Source organism: Coffea eugenioides, chromosome 5 (genome assembly GCF_003713205.1).
Source record: "Coffea eugenioides isolate CCC68of chromosome 5, Ceug_1.0, whole genome shotgun sequence".
Taxonomy (NCBI): domain Eukaryota; kingdom Viridiplantae; phylum Streptophyta; class Magnoliopsida; order Gentianales; family Rubiaceae; genus Coffea; species Coffea eugenioides.
The window spans coordinates 48,357,818-48,375,110 of NC_040039.1; the positions used below are offsets into that span (position 1 = coordinate 48,357,818).

A 17,293-nucleotide genomic window follows, 5' to 3' on the forward strand; every position below is an offset into this window, starting at 1 on the left:
CCAGTGTTAAACGGTGCCTTAAGTATTGGATTTGAGTTCTAAATTTGACTTTAAACTTTCAGGATTCGCTATTTCTACGTATACGGCTCCAGCAGGCAGTTGCGTGATTTGTTTTCCAACAATTAATAATATTCCGTTGACTTCTCGCCACCTGTCAATTTTTCTTTTCCACCTGTTGTATAGAATGCTAGTCGTGGATTTGTTTTGTTCATTGTTGGACTGCTATGCTACCTACCTCCTGTCGGTTCATTTGCTTTACTTAGGGATAATATCAGAAACCTCCTTTGGAGTTTCTCTTAATATCATTTGACAGCCCTAATATTTTAGAAATAACCACTTACCTCCCTTGGTGATTATAAAAAGACTATATTAACACTCATTTGGCACATAATTCATAATATATCAAATAAATGGAGCTAAAAATAATAGTTTAGTACGGTTGCGTATAATTATTGTATTTCTTTCAAAATTCGGTATTGTTATATATATATATATATATATATGAGAATATACCAAATTAGATAGGTGCATGGCATGAGAATACACCAAATTTAGTAGAAAATACAAGAAGAAGCACGGAAATGTACCTTCATTTTTCATATATAGTAGTATTTTTTTGTTTCATAATTATGCCACATTTTTCAGAAACAAATATATAGACAACTTGGATGACAAAAAATTTTCGAGTACAATTTACTGTGTAATAACTAGTGAACAATAAAGGGCTGGCGACTTAGCTACTGTGTAATAACGTGGTTAGGACCATAAAGGACTGGCGACTTAACTGCTGTGTAACAACAATAAAGGTCTGGCGACTTGCTACGTTCAAAACGTGGCCATGTCGAAGTAAATATAAGCCACTGACGAGACCAACTAAAACAAGACGAGGAAGAAACGAAAGCAGCAGAGAGAGAAGCCTGGAAAACAGGCGATCGCCGAGACGGGCAGAAAGAGTAGAGGGCAAAATATTAGTATTACCATAAAAAAGATGCAATCAAATATTACTGGTTCAGAATCAGAGGCTAATACTAGCCCCTTGCTAGTAGGAAGAACAGAGTCAAGGAGTGTTAATAACGAAGGTGAAGCAGCAGCAGCAGCAGCAAGAGACAGGTGTTGGAACAAGATCTTGGACGTGGGACAAAGCAAGAACCAGATATTGTTTTCTCTACCTATGATTCTGACTAATGTTTCATACTACTCGATCCCTCTAGTCTCCGTCATGTTCGCCGGCCATCTTGGACAACTTGAACTCGCTGCCTCCACCCTCGCAAATTCTTGGGCCGCCGTCACCGGCCTCGCCCTCATGGTATATGTATATATATATATTTTTCACTCACTCTTCATACCAATTTATCTTCTGCTTCAGTGCTTCTATCCAAGACTCGGGATTAGGTCTATTTTGGCGATTTTCTTTGCCTCCTACTCATAAATTCTCTGATAAAGCCGAAGGCAGATGTGAGGACCATGTGGCCCTTCTCGCATTTAGCACAATTAAATAATTTGGTGGCATGCCATGAATTTGCTCTTGTCCTTTTCTATTTATATTTCTAGGCTGTTTGATGCTTGGTTGTTGACCATTTTAAGTAGCGCTGGAGCTGTAAACAACAAGGGATGCAAATTTTCAATAGAAAACTAGAGAGCAAATCATGAAACTTAATTGCATTCTTCCACCAAAGTGATTAAATAGTCATCGACCTCATCGTATTCATTTGGTGATATGATATGTTTGCGCCCTTTAACATTGCTTCACTTCATTTGCTCCTGAACTTTGTTAGTGGTTACACTTCATCACTTTCAACTTTAGAAATATACATTTCACTATCTATGAAAACTAGTCACAGATAAAAATGAAAAAAAAAAAATTAGTACAATGATATGATTGCCTTTTATTTATATGAGATTATGTGTAACTTGCATATTATTTCCCTTTTATTGCTACAAAAATATACATCTTCTTTGCTCTATCTAGTTTATAAAAATTCAAGTTGATAAAAGCTAAAATATCCTTAAAATTTCTCCTATTGGATTGGTGCACACTTTTACTTATACTTTGTTCAATTTTTTGGATTTTAAATCAAACAGTAAGGATAAATAGCACGCTAATAATAAATGAGTTAGCAAAAATTTTTTTTTAAAAAAAAGATAATATCAAACTTGTTATTTTTTAATTTTTTTTTATTGTATTAGTTTATGTTAAAATTATAGTATTAGTATCATTTTCTGTTTCCAAATTAGTCCAATAGTAAATACTTAACCAAAATTGTTAAAAATGTCTGGGATGTCTTATTTTTAAACTTGGTGAAGGAAGAAAAAGAAAAGATCAGAACAAATTTCAACTTTTTTGGTCCAAAAAGGGGCAATAATTGTAAACCATTGACAAATATGGGCCAATGTTGTCATCACACACTTTTTTTTTTTGGGTCTTAATGTGGAGTTAACTTTTCAAGGTTGACTAGTCTTTGGGGGTGAAGTGTATACTTTTCAAGGTTAAGGGTAATAAAGTGCGGCCATCCCCAAAGTTCATGGGGACAAAGGTGTTACTAATATTAATCCTTTGCACTGTAGATGAAAGGGATGGGAATTAATCTCTCACATACCATTTCAGGTGGGCCTAAGTGGTGCACTTGAAACCTTGTGTGGGCAAGGCTATGGCGCAAAGCTGTATAGATTGCTGGGAATACACCTACAAGCATCTTGCGCAATATCGCTATCGTGTTCTTTTCTTGTATCAATACTCTGGTGGTTCTCCGACATAATCTTGATATTTTTACGTCAAGATTCGGAAATATCAAAAGCAGCTGGTCTGTACTTGAAGTTTCTAATACCAGGATTATTTGCATACGGGATTCTGCAAAATATTCTGAGGTTTCTTCAGACTCAATCAGTTGTGGCACCATTGGTTGTGTGCTCAGTCGTTCCATTGGTTATCCACATCGGGATTACCTTCATTCTGGTTAAATGGACACCCCTTGCTTTTGCTGGAGCACCATTAGCCGCCTCAATATCATTGTGGATCTCCCTCCTCATGTTGGGCGTATACGTTCTTCGTGCAAATAAATTTAAGCATACTTGGGATGGATTTTCAGCGGAGTCATTTCATTATATCCTTGTAGACTTGAAGCTGGCACTGCCCTGTGCTGCAATGGTTTGGTAAGTGTCTAATCAGCAATTCTCCAGTCCATGCATGCAATTCACAAACAGAAAAAATGTGATATTTTGATTGGATTCTAGTAGCATCACAGGCACCGTACATATATAGGTATTTCCATGGACAGAGAGGTAAAGATAGGCAAACACATATAAAACTACTCAATCATTTCTTTGATTGCTTGGAATTTTAAAGTTTCACGGGAGTGTACTCTAAAAGATAGGGGTAGAGATATCTAAAACATTGGGATAAGGAGATAAAATCACATGGCCAACAACTTTCAAAGTCACAACATTTCGTAAAATTCTTGTTTTGACATCAAATTGGCACTGAATTTCTTGAGATTCAACGCATAAGGAAGTATGTAGCGCTTTGACAGGCGTATCAGGTTGAGATGTATATTCTTGTTTAGTTAATTATAGTTGTTTCGCGCAGTATTAACTTATACAGAAGGACTACATTTCTTTTGGATTGTGACATCCTGTATTACAGTTTGGAGTACGGGGCTTTCGAGATTCTTGTCCTACTAGCTGGACTCATGCCAGATCCAGAAATCACTACTTCAGTGATTGCAATGTGGTAAGTGCTTCGTTGCCTTGAACCAGCACCCTTTTACAATTTGAACAGTTGAGTACGTACTTTCATATAATTAATTGCGTTGCCAAGTTTCATTTATGGGGTGTCTGCTTCCACAGTGTAAATACAGAAGCCATTGCCTACATGATTGCTTATGGCCTCAGTGCAGCTGCAAGGTACAAGTAAAGTTGTTGGTTTGATTTGATGTGTCCATTTTAACGCTTTTTCTTCCCATTTGGACCACTGAGCAACAAAAAATCCAACTGGATCTTGCAGCACCAGGGTGTCAAATGAATTGGGTGCCGGAAATCCAGAACGAGCCAAGCATGCCATGATTGTGACTCTCAAGCTCACTGTTGTTTCTGGACTTATCGTGGTTTCGGCATTATATCTTGGTCGCAATATTTGGGCTGGCTTCTTCAGTAGTAGCTCAGTAATAATTAGCAAGTTTGCTTCCCTGACACCATTGCTATTGATCTCCATTCTATTTGATTTCATCCAAGGAATCTTATCTGGTAGAGGCTTTCTACTCCACCCTTTAATTTTTAACTCCCTTAATTATAAATCTCTACTTTAACAAGAATTTCCGGTCTTAGCCAGAAAACATGATTTTGATTATATTCTTGATCAGGTGTGGCCAGAGGCTGTGGTTGGCAGCATTTGGCAGCGATCGTTAGCTTGGGAACCTTTTATTTCATCGGCATGACTATTGCAGCCGTCCTCGGTTTCAAGCTCAAACTATATGCCAAGGTATCTAAACCCAAAACATGCATCTCAAAGTATTTTGTTCAAGGGATAAGACTATAAGAGGTTTCTGAAATGGGAGGTTTCTGAAATTTCACTTGACTACCTTGAGATTTATATACAAGTACGGAACCTCCCTTGATGCAATAAAAAGATAATAATACCTTTAATTAATTGTCTGCTCATTGAAAAATTCTATCAAAAAATTAAATCTCTCTCATTTATTGTCAACCATTGGTTCAAATTATAGCTTTCCTCATTTAACTCTCTATCATCTTTCTCCTATATTTTCTTTTCTTTCAAATTTATTTATTTATTCCCGTCAATCAAATGTGTACTATTTAATACCAACAAAAACACCATGTACACCAACCACCGGTGCTTACATATCTTAGTGTCTGTTTCCAATTCTCTTTCTTTCATTACTACTAAATAGTTTCTTTGTACATGTCGGATTTAGATTTTATCCCACAAACCGTTATTTCGTTGAGTTTGGATTTTATCCCACCAACAGGGGATAATATCTAAGCCCAACGAAATAACGGTTGGTGGAATAAAACCCAAACTTAACAATGCCCATTTTTGTTTTCAATTTTTGACAAGTATTAGCAAATTAAAATTGTCAAACACAAAGTTGAGTGATGGGTTCGTTATCAAAATTAGATGGAGATGAAGATAATGGTAATGATAAAAAAAATTAAGAATGGGAAGTGGGAGGACTAAATAAAGATTATTTATAACTGCATTATATTTCTATTTTTGATGAAAAATGTTATTTGCACTTCCACCATTTGTTATATTATATAGTCTAATAAATAAAAACTATATAATAAAAATGATAGTGAAAGTGCAAATAACAAAAAAAAAAAGTGTAAATAACTTTTATCTTTTTGATCTGCAATTATTAGTGATGGTATTCCTGCAAAGAGAATTTGATGGATTTTAAAACTCTCTGTTGATGGAGTACTTTGGGAGTTGGTATTAGTGATGATTAGTTGGACTGTTTTGTATTAGAGAGTCTTACATTTGTAAATGACTTTCTGATTTCTTGGTTCAGGGATTATGGATGGGCTTGACATGTGGCCTGTGCTGCCAAGCTATTGGGCTACTTCTGCTTTCTTCATTTACTAAATGGACTCGAGTGGAACTCACCCCAAGCAATGACATACAAAATTCAGCATAGGCTTAAGCATGACTGAATAGACTGAGATCCCTCAAGTGGAGATCTCGATAGGAGTTGACGGCACAGGCAACTCGTGAGTCTGAGACATGGCTATGTGCAATTCTGGACTCTGGATGTTGGGCCAAAAGTTTCGCAACATTTACTCGTTGAATAAACAAATACATTTTCACCTAATCCAATCCTCCATTGTATCAAGTCCTGTGCAAATATAAAATGACCATTTGGTCTCATTTAGAATTTGTGATGACAACAACGAAGGATTTTCTTCTTACTTTCCCGATCCAAGGTATACAAGGAAAAATAGATTGGCTTAGCTTAAGGTATACAAGGAAAGTTTGGGGCCATTACATCAACTGAAACAGGTTTAAAAAACAAGATGGGGGTTGTTGATAAAAAACAAATTATTGTCTCTATAGATAAACTCTCGATTTAAAACAAGAGTAAATTTTATATATGCTGACGGAATATACACTATCACGATTGAATATACGATACATATATAAAATTTGAATTCAGATAAAGGAAAAATGAAAGATTTCAAATCAAAGAGTTAAATCACTACCTGACGGTCATGTGACTAATTTCTTCACGAGATGAAGTGACAATAGTGAGTCCAAACTAATATTGCATACGTTTTGGTCCACCAAGCAATCAGGGTTTTAACATTTTGAGCTGGCCTCAGCAAATCCTAAAACATAATGAAGCCCTTGATTTTTTTTTCCGGTCAGCAGTCAACTCTTACATTACTATTCCTACTCCTACTCCTAATCCCACTCTCAACTGTAAGAAAACCTGTCCAAGTAATTCACGTACTCTTTCAGGAAGAACCGAATAAAATGTAAAACCCGGCCAAGTAAGCCATCATGATGAACACCGTTAAGTCTCTAACTTCTTCACCACGTGTACAGTGGATGCTTCTGTTTCTGGTCAGCTACATAGTTAATTCACGTACGTTAGAGGTCAATTCCTTCCTTTCTCTCTCTCTCTATATATATACATATATATATATTCCCATTTCCAGTCTTCCACCGTAAACTGTAGCTCCTATTTCTTTCTCTTCTTGTCTGGATCATTCCTCTCTTCCCTGGATTTCTATCTTTCTTCTTAGACAACTTATATATCCCATTCAAGTTTCTATCCTAACATTTCCACACAAAACATTTTCCTTTGAATTTCTTTTTCTTCATTTTCAGTGGAATCATAATCAAATACCAAAAAATAGAGCACACCACGTACTCAGCCAATTGCTAGTTCTCTTTTCTGCTTGAGTTTGCTTTCAACAGTGATGAATATATGTAGGTGATAGAGCCCTTTGCTGGCCTTTTTTTTTTTTTTCGAGAAACGAAAATTTTGACAGATAAACCTAATCCCAGAGAACTCCAAAAGCCGGCCTTTGCTGGCCCAATATGCCAGAATTGCCTGTGAACGTTTTCTGCTTAGATCCAGGTTGTCGTTGTCAGTGTGCATTTCTCTAGACGTTTGATGATGTTGCTGATGATTTAGCAGGTTATAGGGTCATATCATTTGTTTTTGGGTTTAAACGCGAATATTAGGATTTCTACCCAAATTTGGAGAACTTCAGTTCGCATCTTAAACATCTCTGGGAGAAATTAACTTGAAAACTTTAAACCTAAACTCTTTATAGAAGTGCCAGGCGATGATTTTCAACTAGTATTCATCACTGGGTAGCAAGCATATGCAATATTCCGAGGAGTTAAAAACCTGACGAAATCCTTAAACTATTGTGGTTATCGACTTTTAGCCCCTTATTTAAATTTTGTTTTCGATTGGCCCCTGAACATTTAAAATCGCATACTTTAAGGACTTTCGGTGATTTTAGGCACGAGTCTAGCCAGATTTAAAGGGTTTTTTTGTCCGTTTACAATTAAAGTATCGGGACCAGCATTAGAAACCCTAAAAAAAGGCAACCTTTCAACGACCGCTAAAGAATCTGAAGAAGTAGAAGAACAAGGTGTAAAAATGAAACTTGAAAATGCATAGCCAACAAATTGTACATATGGATATTGGAGTGTTTCTTTTGTTATTGGATCAAAGGTAGCAATGGATGTTTCTTTGTCCATTAGCAACGAACCCTCTTTGGAATGGCAGATTGCATGATCTTTTAGTGCCTCAGTAATTGACAAAGAGTACTTGGCATTCCGCTTGTAATCAACAAAGCTGTAGAGTCCTCTTGATCTTTCCAGAAATATTAGACATGGAAAGAATGTGTTGGTGGTCCTCATCGGAACGGTGGAGTTTCCGATGAAGGCGTAGAGTCTTTTGACACATCAAAAGTTTATGCAGTCAGCAAAAGAAAGTTTTCCAGCCGTGATAGCAAGTATTTTTGAAGGGACATCACACAACAATTTCCTTTGTTTTGTTTCTCCTGATTTATTCTCCACCAAACTCTTCACTTTGATTTCCTTTTCTTCTACCTTCATTAGTCCTCTTAGTTGTTGTTCTTCCTCTTCTGATTTTCCGGAGATTCTAACAATTTCTTGCTGATGATTACTAGTGTCTCCCCTGTGATGATTATCCTAAAAAGAGGCCCTAAAAAGAGGCAATCCTCGATTTTTCAGATGATTTTTTTTTTAAAGAAAATCTAATGGTGTTTTGAAGAAAGAAATTGAAGGATTGCCTCTATTTAGGGATACTAGTCCGGATGCTTCAATTGTGAATGGGCAACAATGCCCTTCAATCAGGCCCGATTTTTGCCTAAAATCACCAAAAGTTCTTAAAGAATGCAATCTTAATTGTTCAAGAACCAATCGAAAACAAATTTCAAATGAGGAGTCAAAATAGACAATAAAAATAGTTTAAGGACTCCGCATGTTTTTTACTTTATTCTGAGAGAAGATGGCTTCCCTATTATTTTAGAAGGACGGGTTTGTTTGGATTGTGTTTTATTTCTCCAATTTTATCTGCTTACATCATCATTATAATTTTTAATACACCTTTTTATCTTCTCAATTACCTTTTTATCTCACACACATCACATCACAAAAAGTGCTACAGTAAAAATATTCCAAATAAAACACAATCCAAACAAACCACTTTTCACCATCCATGTATATGTCAAGAAAAAAATGTATATATCAGATTGACATTGCAAAAAGTAAGCTTTGATAGATTGAAGTGACACTTTTGTCCTACGCAAACACATCCACTTTCTTCTTTGCTACAAAAAATCAATTATGGAAGACAGTCCTCTAATAGAGGACATATTACAAACTGAGCAAGATATGTGGTCTGATGAAATCCAATAATTTTGTAAAAAATTCCACCTTTTTATCAGCATTTTTCTTCCCCCAAAGCCTGCAAATCATGGTATAGTATGAAAATTCTTTTGGTGCATGCTCTTTTGCGGCTCAAGTGAGTTGAATATTTTGGTTGCTTTTTTTTGGAATTCTTCAAAGATCTACCATTGTTCTGTTTTTCTTTTTCACACGGTCTAACATAAAGACCTATTAAAAATTTAAATCTTGAAATAGTAATATATGGTTCGTCAAGTTTAAGGAATTATATTTTAAGTTTTGAACTTGCAAAATATTTTTGCATTGTAAAGATTAATTTTTAGCATTCTGTGGTTTTGTTAATTTTTATTCGTATTTTAGCTGAAAATTTTGAACAAAATTGCACAAGCTATGCTATTAGAAAATTTCAAATCGGCCATTTGTCAATCTATGGCCACGAGAAAGAAAATAGTGCAAGGATATTGTAATAGCCTCTTCTTGATAAGCAAGATGAGATAGTAAGAGCGTGACCAATAGAAAAGGGTGTACTAATAATTTGTGTTTGGATTATGCATTATTTCACTTTATTTACAGCTTATTTACGTACACTGACTTGCTTGTATCGTCAATACATTTTCCAATCACCTTTATTTTACATACATCATATCAAAAAAGTGCTACAGTACTTTTTCACAAAATTATCTCAAATCCAAACACACTTATATTTGTGGTCATTTTATTTATTTGTGATCGTTTTATCTTTTCAATAGTCTTTTTATCTCAAATACATCGTGAGTCATCATAAAAACTGTTACTATAATTATTTCAATTAAATAATTTCCTATCCAAACACGTAATTTCACATTCTAAACTACCGATTTGATATCCTTAAATCTAGTCCAAACTTCTAGCAAGTTGCAATTACTAATTTACCATAGAATAGGATGCCTTATTGGCGTAATCAAGAATGTCAAATTTGAGCTGATAAACAAATATACTGCACACACAGTATTGACATGAGTCACAGATTAATGATTGAGAGGCTTATCCAGCCCTAAACGTCCACCACAAGAAATATATATATATACTAGTATGGTTCTGGCCGTGCTACGCAGCGGCCCACCCACTGATATGATCAACTAAGTCTGTAACAATGAGAATAATTTGCTAAGGTTGAAGAGGTAAATAATATTAGAGATAATGATATTAAAAAATATTTTTCTCCATCCTAGGACACGAGTTCAAAATTATTTTTTTATTTAACGTACATCATATTAAAAAAATAATGATTTTAAAAAAAGTTATTTTAAATAATTTTCTATCAAAACATGCTTGCTTAGGGTCTATTTGTATCAATGGAAAATTTTTTCAAAAAAAATGTTTTCCCTTTTTTCTGATGTTTGGTTGAAAAAGTGTCCAAAAAATTTTTTTCTAGAAAAAAGGTTTTACTCTATCCAATGGAAACCAAACTTCTGCAAAAGGTTTCAGTGAATCTAAATCAATAGTATTGTTGGTTACATCATCTTATTCAATTGTTCATAGAATTTTCAATGAATGCTTTAAAAAGATTTTTTTTTTACCGTTTTTTGACTCTCAAATTGATTGTGGTGTTTAACATGGATTGTCTATAGTAGTAGTAGAGAGATACTAACTGATAATTATATTAGAATGCGAATTTTTCAAGAAAATGATTTTCAGCGAAAAGATTTTCTTGGGGAAATTATTTTACAAGCAAACAGACGGACCCTCAAGTGACACTACTTTACTACTGGACGTTGTTGCGCCCCGCCCACCCGCGGCTACATTTTACCATGCAAAACCATTCACACAGTAGTGAGCTCTCTCTCGCGTCTCTCAGTTGTCACCAATACAACCTCTCATCAAAGTGGAGCAATATTTATTTTTAATCAACAAAAAATACAATGGTGGTAAAATGAATACACTTGCGACGGTAAGATGTCATCTTTGGCTTAAGTTTTCTTCCGCAAATGAGATGAAAAGATGGCAAGTTCTCGGCAAATACAAAAATTGCAAATGCTCCCAGCACTTCTTTTGTTGCGTTTAACTCAGGTAGACGGCAAAATTTCAAACACTCCTAGAGCAATAAAACAGTGGTGGAACACAAACGGCTACTATAGTTCAAAACTTTCTTCTTTGATAACCGAGTACACGACGCTACATATCGACATGGTTGGTCAAATGTTGATCATCCACACATATGTTTCAAATTTTAAATAATCACACTTCACTTCTAGAGCCAACAGGTCAATGTTCATCAACTCCCATTTTGCTAGGAAATACACAGCTAACCTTGCTAATGCATCTGTTGCGTTATGCTGCTTGTATTCCATCCACTACATTCTTGGGAATCCGCAGATATTTGGACTCTTTCACCCAGCTTCAGCCTTCACAGTAGGGCACCTCTTAAAAGTCGGGCAACCCTTGAAATTAAAAAATAGAAGAAAAAGCAAAGATAAGTTAATCCAAAGAATTATCATCATAATTATATTCTTTTATGCATAACATCAAACACATAACAGTCTTTAATTAACGGAAGACAATACAAACAGAAGGTAGTAACATTTAAAAAAAATTCCAGTCAAAATAGGAGAAGAGAATATAGAAGCGTACCTATGTTTTCTTTGCTCGGCTGAATGCTGGCAAAACTCGGAAACAGAAGTATATAAAAGGCTGGCAATAGTAAGTTTTGGAAGCTGTACCATAGATGATAACTCGGTACAGCAGTCATCCCTAAATCCCTAAAGTGAGCAGATTTTTGGGGAAAAGAAATTTCAGTGAGCCGATTTCCGGGACAAAAGAAAACTTCATATGCATGTGGAGGATTTTTTCGGTGGCAATCGAAAGAAAGTACAATTAGTTGTTGGAGGATTGGTAGAAAACTGAAGATTTTGCAGGATGATAGATTTTGGGGGAAGAGAAATTTAACTGAGCTGAATTTTCGGGCAAAAGAAAACTTCACGTGCATGTCGAGGATTTTCTGGGCTGCAATAAAAAAGTAAGACAATTAGTTGTTGGAGGAATTGGTAGAAAAGTGAAGATTTTGCAGGAAGGACAATTAGAAAGGGGAAGCAAGTTCTAGCTACCTATCCGACGGAAAGAAAGGGAAAGAAACTTCACTTCATTGACTAATAAGACCATTAGGTGGTGTTGACTAACTTACATGACAGAGCAACCAGTTCTAACGGACATGACACAACAATATTTTAATTCCAATCAATAATTCAAAAACAACCCATGTGATAAAAGGAGTCCATAAATAGTCCACAACTATTTGCATTTGACCGGAAAATTATAAAAGAAATAATTTGAAATGTACAAAAATAGCCCTAAATAGTTAGTAACTATTTAAAGAGCTAGTTTTCATAAAAGGATTCAATTGACCTTTCTGACCAATTAAAAACCAAACAAAAGGAACAAATGAAAATAATTAAACCATTGTTACCAATTAGCCCCTAAATAGTAAGGAACTATTAAGCCTTTGAATTTGGATACCAAGGCTCAAATAGACATTTCTCTCTCTTTAATGTCCAAAATAAAGAAATGAAATTTGTTTCCTCAAATGAGACCTTGACACTGAGAACTTGAGTTGTTCTCTTATCTAGTTGGTAGATATGTGAGGTTCTCTGTTAACCACTTACATTGGAAATGAATACTCAACGTAACTTTAAAATCTATAATTTGACATATTTTTATTTATTTTTTTCCTTTTAAGGGCAAATTTAAGCCTGTATTGGCTTTACGAACTTAGATTTACACTACTTAATTTTAGACTTCTTGTTGACTTGTCGAAGAATTGCAAGGCACAAAAAACTTATTCTTAGGATGTGAAACTAAGATAGTCACAAAAAGTATGAATTTTTTAAGTCATAGAAAATGCACATTCATTTATGAGTTACATTTAATATTGTGACTTGTAATTAAAATGATGCACCATTTACATGGTCACAATTGAATCTTGCGAGTCGTAAACGGTGACCCTAATTTCAAGTCACAAGAATGACATCGTGACTCTTGAATGAAAGTCATTTATATTATTAGTGACTTAAAAATCATGCATTTTTGTGAGCTTAAAACTAACTTACTGCTATACTCCATGAATTTCATGTCAATGAAAAACATAAGTTCTATGTGACTGCATTAATCTGAAGAGTCATGAAAAGCCTAAATTTCTTTGTAGCGTGTTAGATGTCATATGATTTATAATTTGTTTGGTAATAATGTAATGTTTACTCGATCAATATTGAAAATTGGGTCCCACTTGGGCAGCTGTGAAGTGACATCATACTCTTCAATTTATAAGATGAGACAATAAATCTTAAGAGTAGCATCATAAAACTATACAAAAATAGGAAGAATTTTGTAATTTGCCTTAAGTGTTGTTGTTTAAAGAGTTTGCAATGTATTGGATTAATTCAATTTGATCGTAGTATGATGTTGTCTAAAGGAAGGGGGAGGTGTTTGCAAGTTTTTGTAAATTTGTCTTCTTTTTTTTCGTTGTTATGAAATTTCAGTTTACTTCGAGACACTCCAATTATATATATATATATATATATATATATATATTTCAAAAAATGTTGTATAAATATGTAGTGTGATTTTTATAGAGAAACTAGCTAGACGCACAGAAGGCAAGAAATGGAGGTATAATTCATGTGTTAGATTTTTGAAGATTTCATATGCTACTCCATCCATATTAGCAATTTCAAAACAAAACAAAAATTGTATTCAAAATTGTTATACTCTCATTTGTCAATAGTTTACTAGAAAATTTTGGAATTTAAGGTTGTGGTAAATGGACTATAATGGCCAGGTTTCAAACTGTTGTTAAATTAGACATGTTACGAAGCTCTTCTCTATTCTCGTGCAAAGGATGGGATAAAATCAAGTTGGCAAGGTGCCTATTATTTTTATTGAGGGGGACAAAGTGTTCTTATTTGTTAATCCCTTTTTTTTTTTTATGGAAAGTTATGCAATTCAAGCAATGCAGCTCCTTCCTTCGAGCACGTGAGAGCGTGTACGCGGGTGGATGGACACAAGCCTAAGTCGGTCGGTCCTACACAAATAGGCCTGCAGGCGACTCGAGCTGCTCGCGAGCAGCTCGAGTCAAAGCTCGGCTCGAGCTCGTGTTGACCGAGCTCGAGCCGAGCTCGAGCCGTTCGTTAAGACAAACGAGGCGAGCTCGAGCCTTCGTTTCTTTGGCTCGATAGCTCGACGAGCCGCTCGTTAGGCTCGAGTCAGTGTGAAATTACAAATATACCCCTGAATCAATTAAAATTTACAATTTCCTCTATTAGGTTAGGTTACCCAATTTTCTTTCTTCACTTCCTTGGATCAATCTTCTTCCTCTGGCTCCGCCGACCGACTGTCCCACTGCCAAACTCCTAATTCGTACTTCCGCTACCGCCATCTCTGCTAGCTCCACCTCCACCACTTCCGCTAGCTCCTCAGCAACCTCCAAGTTTTCTCTGCTGACTGTCCTCAGTCCTAACTCTGTCGCAAGTGCAGCTCCAATGAGCGGGGGCACTCGGGTCCCTTACCTGAGAATCGAAAACACCAGATTCATCCCAGTATGCACGGAGCCAGAAAGGCAACCCTCTTGAAACCATGGGAAGTCCCAAACTCCCAATTCCCCGTTACTGCCATATCTGCTTCTACTAGCTCCATCTCCAGTTTCTCCACCGCTTCCACCAGCTCCACATAGGCAACCCAACCAGCTTTCGGAACCCAACCACTTCAACGAGGCTGACTGACGAACCCAACCAGCTTCTCAGTGAATTCCTATCTCCGGATTTTTTCTAAGCTTTTCCAGCGAGCAAGTGCGCAACCCACCGAGCTTTTCCTAGATTTTTGCAGGTATGTACTTAGCTTCTTTTTCTTTCTACTTAATGCGCCGTTTAATTCAACAATTTGTATAATGAAAATTCTATTAATCTGGAATGGTGATCAAGAAACATAATTAAAAGGGACAATTAATATTCTATCCCACTCACTGGACAATGATATGCACTATAATGGTACCTCAGCAGGTTTTTGACTGATTTGCCTTTCTTTCGGAGTATTTGGTGTCATAATTACACCTTAATTGCTCTCATCATCTTTGATGATTTGGAGGAGCTAACTGAGAAAATGAATGATGGTCTACTTTTAGTTGGTTATTTCCGTAATCAATTTGCCAAGTCATCAGTTTCAATTTTGGTTGAATGCACATTGCTGTAATAAATCTGAATTTTACATTTTATTGAAATGCATGACACACTTCCGAGTTCAATAATTTCTATTGTTATTGAACTTTTTCAGTTTTTTGAGACCTGAAAACTTTGGAACTTACAAACTTGAAATGGTTGGTGGAGTTTTGCTTAGACGTCAAAGGAGAAACTAATTGCATTTGGTAAGGTGAAGAAAGTACCATATTTTACCTCTGCAGGATTTGACTATAGAAAAATTCTTTAGGGGTTGAAATGAGGTTTCAGTTAGTATTTTAACAAGAAATACACACACACACACACACACATATATATATGTTACTGGATTATAGATTTGTTGAATTAAGTATCTATATATAATAATAGAGCTACTAAGTGTAGATTTCCTTTTATCTCTTATAAATTGGTTCACTATCTTGTTTGAAGCTTTTGAGTTGAATAATTAAAAAGAATGCAACACTTACACAGTGAAACATTGATAAAAAGGTCCTTGTGGTTCACACATAATATTTAAATTCGGCCTTACTATTTCTTAATTTCTTTTATTTTATTTTTTTGTTTTTCCAGAAATTGAAGGATAGACAAGAGATTGTGTTGCCTATTTCTTGACTTCGGAGATGTTTGAGGTAATTTACCTTTAATTTTCTATTTAGAGTTTTGTCCAATTCTAACTCATGGTATTAAGATCACAGAGGTTAGTGCAGAATTGCAGATGGTTATAGAACGCTGGTGGAGTGCAATCATATATGCGATGGTTATGTGTTGTGTTGAGTTTGTTCCAGTAGGAAATTAAGGCAGTAGGGGACATCTTGCGCCTAATGCAAGGAGCAATATATTGTTTTCTATTGCTGTTTTTTGTCTTTTTTTTAACAGCTTGTGCAATTGCATGGGAAATTGGTGCCCTTTCGATTACATGGAAGAAACTTTGCTATTCTATTGATCTGTTTTACCATTCTTGCGCAATGCAGCAGGCTAACAATGACTACGATCATGTAGATGAAAAAACATCTTATGATGTAGGCACCCTTGTGCTCCTGTTAACTTATGGTTTCTTTAAGGATTCGAAGATTTGATATTCTTTTCATATAGATGAATAATGTCAATAATGATAGTTGCGTGATTTGCTTGTACTAATAAGTTGATTTCTTTCACATGTTTATGAAATTTAATGATGCAAATGGTTTATATCATCTTGGAAATTGTTATACTTTTTGCATCTCACATTTGATCTTCTTTTGTCATGTATTTCATTTGCGTCATCTATAACTCATTGGGTATGAGTTTTCTGTTATTAGTATATCTCCATTTAGTTATCACGCATGAGTTCTCTGTGTATTGCTGGTTATCACGCATTTCATTTCTTTGATTGATGGTTTCATTCTTATTTGGCATTTGCATTTTTGCCAAATCGTTTTTCTTATGATTCTTTTAACCTTTAGGAATTTTCTGGAGTTGGAGTTGGTGGACTAATTCTCGCTTCATGTCATGCCTTGGTTCTTGTGGACAACAAGCTGCTTTTAATTTGTATTAGTGGATATTTGTGGAAATTTGGATAATTTGTATTAGTGGGCATCTGGATATTTTTGGATGATTTGTATTAGTGGATATTTGGACATTTATGATTGTATTAGTGCATAATTTGTAGGCCTCAAGATCAAGAATATGTGAAAAATTGTTGTTATCATGCTAAATTTTGTCAAAAATATGCGGACAAAATTGTTGTTTTCTTGCTTAAATTTCCAGAAATTTTCGAGCTGTTTTCGAGTTCGAACTCGAGCTCCTAACGAGCTAGAAATCGAGCTGACTTCGAGCTATTTACGAGCCAGAAAATCGAGTGGAACTCGAGCTATTCGCGAGCCAGAATTCGAGCTAGGCTCGTGAGCTATAAACGAGTCGATCTCGAGTTTTCTTTTTCCTACATCGAGCCGAGCTCGAGCTTTATTTTTCGAGCTCGACGAGCTCGCGTATAAATAAGTGTAGCTCGACTCGATAAATTCAAAACTCGATTCGACTCGACTCGTTTGCACCCCTACTTTTGGCAACACTGAATCTCGGGAACATGATATCCGAAGGGGTCAAATGTGACGTTTCTCTAATCGTAGACAGGCCATTCGAATTTCTATTTGAATCTCCAAATCGTTTTCGTAAACTTAATAAAAGTCATTTTCTCGTTGAAAGTCATTTT

The 17,293-nt window shown here is 35.5% G+C and overlaps 1 protein-coding gene across 1 annotated transcript in view; it reads left to right on the top strand.

The window, feature by feature from the left end:
• The first annotated feature begins 810 nt into the window (after positions 1 to 810).
• Positions 811 to 17,293, top strand: part of LOC113770785 (protein DETOXIFICATION 19-like) — a 24,420-nt gene continuing 7,937 nt past the window's right edge. The window contains exons 1-7 of the mRNA XM_027315367.1: positions 811 to 1,306; positions 2,606 to 3,150; positions 3,641 to 3,727; positions 3,844 to 3,900; positions 4,001 to 4,239; positions 4,356 to 4,474; positions 5,526 to 5,677. Of these exons, the coding sequence (XP_027171168.1) occupies positions 989 to 1,306; positions 2,606 to 3,150; positions 3,641 to 3,727; positions 3,844 to 3,900; positions 4,001 to 4,239; positions 4,356 to 4,474; positions 5,526 to 5,651 (1,491 nt within the window). The 5' untranslated portion in view covers positions 811 to 988 and the 3' untranslated portion in view covers positions 5,652 to 5,677. The remainder of the gene's footprint in view (positions 1,307 to 2,605; positions 3,151 to 3,640; positions 3,728 to 3,843; positions 3,901 to 4,000; positions 4,240 to 4,355; positions 4,475 to 5,525; positions 5,678 to 17,293) is intronic.